At 37.7% G+C, this 7490-nt stretch overlaps 1 protein-coding gene across 11 annotated transcripts; it reads left to right on the top strand.

The window, feature by feature from the left end:
- The first annotated feature begins 3057 nt into the window (after positions 1-3057).
- Positions 3058-7157, top strand: LOC140887745 (WAT1-related protein At5g64700-like). 11 transcript variants are annotated; one of them, XM_073295230.1, is made up of 8 exons: positions 3058-3351; positions 3985-4091; positions 4185-4276; positions 4911-4988; positions 5073-5342; positions 5918-5980; positions 6515-6767; positions 6907-7157. In XM_073295230.1, exons 5-8 carry the CDS (start codon positions 5326-5328, stop codon positions 6922-6924), a joined length of 351 nt encoding a protein of 116 aa, XP_073151331.1. In that variant the 5' UTR covers positions 3058-3351; positions 3985-4091; positions 4185-4276; positions 4911-4988; positions 5073-5325; the 3' UTR covers positions 6925-7157. The 11 variants fall into 11 exon arrangements, 10 of the variants coding, with proteins under 10 accessions (XP_073151331.1, XP_073151325.1, XP_073151293.1 ...); XM_073295224.1 differs by having other exon boundaries at positions 4054-4091; XM_073295192.1 differs by having other exon boundaries at positions 4054-4988; positions 5073-5211; positions 5297-5342.
- Positions 7158-7490: the final 333 nt, after the last annotated feature.

A 7490-nucleotide genomic window follows, 5' to 3' on the forward strand; every position in this document is an offset into this window, starting at 1 on the left:
TTAACCCAAAGAAGGTAAGAGATATACAGGAGATTGTGTCACCCAAATCTATTCGAGAAGTCCAGCGCCTCACGGGACGCATATCAGCTCTATCTCGATTTATCTCCCACTCTACGCATCGAAGCTACCATTTTTTTTCAGGTTTTGAGGAAGGCAGGGAAGTTTGAATGGGATGAGAAGTGTGAAAGAGTTTTTGCAGATTTGAAGGAACACTTGGCCAACCTTCCTGCCTTGGTAAAGCCAAGTCCGGGGGAGCATCTATGGATGTATCTATTGGTCACCCAGCATGCGGTCAGTTCGGTCATGGTAAGGCAAGAAGGGGCGGATCAGAATCTTGTCTATTATGTCAGTCATGCCCTCTCATACCCAGAGACTCGATATACAGTAGTGGAGAAGATAGCATTGGCTTTGATCACTACAGCTCGGCGATTGAGACCTTATTTTCTGTCTCATTCGATCACTGTATTAACCAATAGTGTCATTGGAAAAATCATGACTCAACCTAATATCTCGGGTAGATTAGTCAAGTGTACATTAGAGCTGGGGGAGTATGATATTGACTACCAGCCCAGGACTATAATTAAGGCTAAGACATTGTCCGATTTTATTGCGGAGATGACTCAAGGCTATAGGGATGAAGTGTGGAAAGTATATGTGGATGGGGCATCTAACAGCAAAGGATGTGGAGTAGGGGCGGTGTTTATCTCATCTAGTGGGGAAAAAGTGAAATTGGTTGTCAAGCTGGACTTTTGGGCCTCGAACAATGAGGCAGAATACGAGGAGATACTGGTGGGTATCTGGGCAGCCAAGGAGATGGAAGTGAATAGAATATTATACATTCTGATTCTCAGTTAGCCACTAAACAGGTCAGGGGTACATATGATATCAAAAATGAAAGGTTGGTGGAGTATGCACGAACTATACAGGAACTCTCCAAACACTTTGTTGAATGGAGCATTGTTCAAATACCGAGGACGGAGAATACGAAGGCGGATGCCCTGGCCAAAATGGCCACATCCTTAACAGTCTTGTCAGATATGGAGGTCATCTACCAGATCAAGCTCACCCTGGGGCATCAGTATACCAAATCAGCACCGCCCATCCAGGGGTAGATGGGTGGATTATTGAGATATATGCGGACAAGATAACTGCCCAGTGACCGTTTACAGGTTTTACAGATGAAGAGGAAGACTCTATGTTTTTTCCTTATTGAGGACCCTATATAAAAGATCTTTCTCCCGACCTCTACTGCGATGTTTGGGAGAAGAGGAGGCCGAATATGTACTGAAAGAGATACACGAGGGGTGTTGTGGAGAGCATTTGTGGTCCATGTCATTATCAAGGAAAGCACTACTCGCAGGATATTGGTGGCCAACAATGACAGCGGACGCGGCTTTGCTGGTTTGCAAGCGTGAAGGATGTCAGAGACAAGGGCATTCCATCAACCAACCCGCGACTATACTCAAGACAATCTTGGCCGCATGTCCATTTGATAAATGGGGTCTGGATATCATGGGACTTCCCCACTGTCCCAGCACAGAATAAGTTCTTAATTTTGGCGGTTGATTACTTCTCCAAATGGGTGGAGGCAGAGGCATTGGCACGAATTACCGAGACATATGTGTTGAGATTCCTATGGAGGAATATAGTGTGCAGATTCGGGGTTCCTCGGCAGTTGGTCTCAGATAATGGACTACAGTTTCAAGGCAATAAGGTGCAGGCATGGTGTGCAGAGATGAAAATTTCTCAATCCTTTACCTTTGTGGCTTACCCCCAAGCAAACATGCAAACAGAGGTGACAAATATATCTATAGTTCAGGCTTTAAAAGCTCGGCTATTTGGAGTTGGCAGAGATTGAGTAGAGGAATTAGCTAGTGTTCTCTGGGTTTACCGCACAACACCCAGGACGGACACTGGTGAAACCCCATTCAACATGGTATACGGCTCAGAGGCTGTGCTACCGGCGGAGATAGGAGCCTCTTTCGCTCGGGTCCTCGGGTACGATGAGGAAAGCTCAGCCGGCCGGGGAAGTAGGGAAGCTTGATCCAAAATGGGAAGGACCTTTCAAGATTACACAAAAAACTACTGCGGGAGCTAATTACTTGAAGGACGACCAGGTCCGTTCTATAAAACTACCTTGGAATATTTACCACTTGAAGAAATATTATGCTTAGAATGTAATTTTGCTTCTTTTGCATCTTTTGTAGCCTATGGGCATCATCAATTATTTTTAGACATTAATAAATACTCCATCATTAGTATTCAATTCAATTTTTGTCCATGATATGTAAATTATGGCTCGGTCCCTGACCCTACTCGAAGCCCAAGTATATCCTTGGCACCTTTATTATGGCATGGACCCTGACCTCGCCCGAAGCCCAAGTCTATCCTTGGCACCATTATTATGGCTCGGTCCCTAACCCTGCCCAAAGCCAAAGTATATCCTTGGCACCATTATTATGGTTCGGTCCCTGACCCTGCCCGAAGCCCAAGTCTATCCTTGACACCATTATTATGGCTTGGTCCCTGACCCTGCCCGAAGCCCAAGTATATCCTTGGAACCATTATTACAGCTCAGTCCCTGACTTGGCCCGAAGCCCAAGTATATCTTTGGCACCATTATTGCGGCCCGGTACTTGACCCTGCCTAAGCCCGAGCCAGACCTCGGCACCTAATTTTAAAGCCCAAATGTATGAATCCTTGGCACACATATACTAGATTGGTCCTTGACCCACCCTAAGCCCGAGCCAGACCTCGGCACCTAAGTTTAAAGCCACTAAAAGAAAAAAGCTCATACACAACACTTAAAAGACAACGCTTTTTGTAAAAAGTGTTGTCCATAATTTTTAAATTTATAAAAGACAACACTTTTTGATATCTTCAACAACGCTTTTAAAAAATGTCATCTATGAGCGTCTTTTTAATTATCTACAACAACGCTTTTTTAAAAGCGTTGTTAATGAGCGTATTTTTTACTATCTAGGACAACGTTTTTTAAAAAACATTTTCTATTAATTTTTTTTAAAACATAATCTGGCCCCAAAATAAAATATTTCTTACATGTATTATTCTCTCTCCTCGCATGGTCTCTCTTTCACCGAGGTATCTTCTTCCTTTCTCCCTTCACCATTTCGAAATTCTAGCTCCGATCTACACCGCCTCGTTGCTTGAAAAATTGATTTGAGCATAGGTTTAGAATCCTCTCGTCGAGGGCTTTCTTCCAGTACCTATTTCCCTAATTTTTAAGCACGCTCCGTCGAACCTTTTTTTTTGTCGTCGTCGTTTTGCCGTCACCGACTGTTGCATAGGAGAGAAGGAAGGTTTTTTGGATCTTTATTTTGAAGCCTGGAGGTATATTTTGAATTCTAGGTTTTCGAACTCGGGAATTTTTTTAGTTGTTTCGTTTTTCTCGATTCATTTGGTCTGTGAAGTATGGTTTGGAATTATTCGGTGTTGTGTATGTTTCTGCATGATGATTTTACAAATATTGAGTTCTTGTCCTGTGGAGTAGGTACATCCGTACATACCAATAGAATTTGTCGGAATTGTAAATTTTTTTGTCATTTTCATGGCAAGTGAGGCGTGGACAACCTTTTTTCTGTTGCTGGTGTTTTTTTATGAATACCCAGGGAAAGGCTCCATTCATTTAAACTATTGAAGCTTTTTCGTTCTAATTTCCCATTTTGAATTCCAAAAATTAATTAACATTGCTAAATACTTTGAACTTTTCTAATCTTGCTGATATTGCTTGCATTTTCTTGAGTTGGTGGTTCTTACTAACATTCTCTCTTTTTCCACTCCGTACATAATACGATGCTCTGATATTGATTACATTTTCTTGAGTTGGTGGTTCCACTCCGTACGTAATCTTGACGTCAAAGCCTTGCTTTGTTAAGTTGCTCTTGTTTGATATGGTTATATGCATTGAACTTGATTCTGTTACTGAAAATGTATGCATTTTCAATGTTGGACCATGTCGAGTAGATTTGCAAGACTCTTTAGAATCTAGTGTGCTACTGCGGGGAAAAATATGTGAATTAGATTTAGCTGCAGCACAGGTGATGCCATGGGGATGAACATGGTTTTGAAAGGTGTCCAGAATTTCTTAGACTTCCTTGAAAATGATTTTCTTGATATGGATGTTATTGGCATTTAAGGTGATTATGGCTGTTGTTTTGTTTCAGCCTTCTTTACTTTGAGTTTCGACATTATAAGCTTGATTCCAGTTCTTACGTACAAGATTGAGATCTTCCACAGCTTCTTCGACTCGTCACAGGTTTTTGATCCTTTTTTTTTTTGCTGACTCAACGCCGGAGAGGTGAGTTTTTTTGTCTCAAATTCTAAAGAAGCGGGTTTCATGTTTTGTTGCCTTTCTTGATTTGGTCTGTTTCATGCAAGCATGAATAATACAATTACAAAACTAATGTTTTCTTTTTCTTTTTATTTTTCCCTGTGTTTATCCCTCACTAATTTTTGATCAATTTCATTTGAAAATTTAACTTTGTCTCGAGTAGAAGGTCTTAAATTATGGCACATAAATTTGTTGGAATGTGGATATACATACAAATGATAAGGTGTAGTGCTTAGGAATCTGCAAAATTGGTTAGTTCGTGAATTAAATGATGAGGTGTAGTGCTTGGAATGTGGATATACATACAAATGGATATACATACAAATGATGAGGTGTAGTTCATCGTTATACCTTGACGTCCCCATAGTGTAAATATATACATGTACAAATCAACAAATTAGACTATAGTGCGTGAAGCATAAATTTGGCTCTTGATGAAGAATATGTCTTTCCCTTGCTTCCAGGATCCTGTTTTTTTTCCTTGCGAATATCAAATAAGCTAGATGTGAATTGCTTTTCTTTGTTATGACAATAATGACCTGGAGCATTTTCTAATCAGATCAAGTTGCCGAGGGTCACAGTTGTAATGCCTTTAAAGGGGTTTGGGGAACACAATATTCATAACTGGAGAACTCAGGTGACTTTACCTTATATTAATAGTTCTTCTTCAAAAACTTGCACAAAGTGTTTGATTTTTTTTTTGTAAAAATTCATTATACAGATATTTCCTATCATGAATCACTATTTATCAATAGCTACATAGTTCGATCTTCAAAAGGAAGCTGACCTTCAGAAATGAGAGGTCTGTATTAGCCATTGAAGAGATGCTGGATTGTGCGTTCTCGTAATTGTTGACTTCAGTAATTTTTCTTATGCTCTGATTTTTGTTTGTGCGTTCTCGTAATTGTTGACTACATTTATTTATTTCTATTTCTATTTTATGAGGTCGATTCCTGGTGTCAATAAGTATATCGATGCTGAAAAGCAAAAGGTACGTGTTGTGTTATTCACGCACTTGTGTTTTATTATTGATGTTGATTCTGGGTTGACGTTTGTTTCACTTGATGGGGTGATTTTTCTTTTTAATCGATTCGGTAATTATGTGGTTGTAATGAACATTTGTAACAACATAATCATACAATATACGCAGCTGGTATTCCTGACTAAAATATCCACGATTTACGTGAAATTTTTTATAGATAGCCATCTGCGGGGTATAATTTCTTATGTTGTTTTTGTGTGTCTGAAAATTTCTCAACTCCATCTCGATATCATCTCCAGGATCTCGAACTCCTGTTTTAGAAAAATTCCATTTTTTTTGTAAAACTCAGTTTTAGAAGAGATTCCCCAGAACACTACCCTAGACCTTCAGAAATGAGAGGCCATTGAAGAGATGCTGGCTTGCTTGATGCTAGAGCTGAATGGCAATATATAAAAAAATCATGCATATTAACAAAGTTGTATTAGTTCGATGCCTAAAACTTCAATCATAACCGTGAATTTGATTTTGATTTTGATTTTGATTCTTTTGTTTTTTTTTTCCAAATGATTTGATTTTACTTTCAGAAAAAGTGCTCCACCTCTATCTTTTTCCCTGACGATCAAGATATGCCTACTTTCACTGATTGGGTACGTGCGTCACATGTTTCAGAATGTTAATTACAATTTTTTTTTGGTGGTAATTAAACAAGAATATATATAAAAATCATGAATTAAGTGTTTTTTTGTTCTCATAATTATGATTTTGTTTGATCCTTTTAGTTTTTTTAAATTAAATATGGGTGTTCATACATACTACAGAGATATTAATTATATTTAATGAGTTGGATAATTAATAATTTGCAGGATCACGATGAGCTTAAACATTGTTGGTGTAGCTTTGAAATATACATCCGCATCTTTGGGAGCTGCTTCTTCAAATACTCATCCTGTTATTACTTTCTTTCTTGTTGTTCTATTAAAGTAATTAAAGTTAATTACGAAGAAATATTCTAATTTAATTATAGTGAAATTTTTCGAGGGAATGGAAATACAAGGAAAATAATTCGATTATGTATAAGAAATCACTTGTTATCATTCCTAGCATTTTAATTTAATGATTCCTGGCCCTGTTTAAAACAAAAATTAATAATTAATACATGAACTTTAATCTCATCATGACAGGATGGAAAACATAAAACTAAGGACAATTGGTGGGATAATGAAATTTGGAGGACTAAGTCTATGCATTGCCGGAGTAGCGACTATTGCTTTCTTCAAAGGGCCTCTCTTGAAACTACTGGTGCACCATCACTTGATCAGTAGTCGCATTCATGAAATGCGACGAGGCGAAGATCATGCCATTGATACTTGGATTAAAGGTGTCTTCCTCATGATGCTTTCCAATGTAACCTGGGCATTATGGTTGTTATTACAGGTATTAAATCATTAATAATTAATATTCTATGCTATTTAAATTCATGTTCTTTTACTGATAAATAAGTGTTTAAGTTTACTTTCCATTTTAATTTATTCATATTTGTTTTATGTTTGTTTTTATTTTTAATAATTTACAGTATGGAGATACAAATTAAAGGAAAAGAGATTGTTGCGGCTTTTATAAAAGCTTGGGACGCTAACATGTGCTGAAGGAAGGAATCAAAGTTTTTCGAGATTAATGCATAGTTTTTTCCTAGTGTTAATTAATTTAGAATTCGATTATTTTTTTATTTGAATGATTTATAATATTGGAAGATTGTATACTAAATTTTATTTTAGAAATTTTTGAATTTTGTGTGATTTATAATATTAAAAATTTGTGATTTAATTTTTTTTTTGTTTTATGTTTTAAAAACGACAACGCTTTTAAAAAGCGTTGTCTTTTCTGGTAAATGCTTTTTTTTAAGCGTTGTCTTTTCCAAATACAACGACGCTTAAAAAGCGTTGTTTTTTCAAAAAACAACAACGCTTTTTATAAAAGACAACGCTTAAAAAGAGTTGTCGTTGTTAGATACAACAACGCTTTTTCGAGGTCATTAACAACGCGGAAAAAGCGTTGTCTTTTGCCGTTTTTCTTGTAGTGAGCCCAAGTGTGAATCCTTGGCACATATATCCTAGCTCGGTCCGTGACCAAGTGGTAGCGCTTAGTCGTGTCGCGCCC

The sequence above is a fragment of the Henckelia pumila genome, chromosome 1, assembly GCF_033568475.1.
Source record: "Henckelia pumila isolate YLH828 chromosome 1, ASM3356847v2, whole genome shotgun sequence".
Taxonomy (NCBI): domain Eukaryota; kingdom Viridiplantae; phylum Streptophyta; class Magnoliopsida; order Lamiales; family Gesneriaceae; genus Henckelia; species Henckelia pumila.

Bases quoted from the DNA above. Each gene is read 5' to 3' on its own strand.
- LOC140887745 (XM_073295230.1), top strand. The intron at 5,981-6,514 runs GTACGTGCGTCA...TCATCATGACAG, and splicing joins TGCCTACTTTCACTGATTGG to GATGGAAAACATAAAACTAA.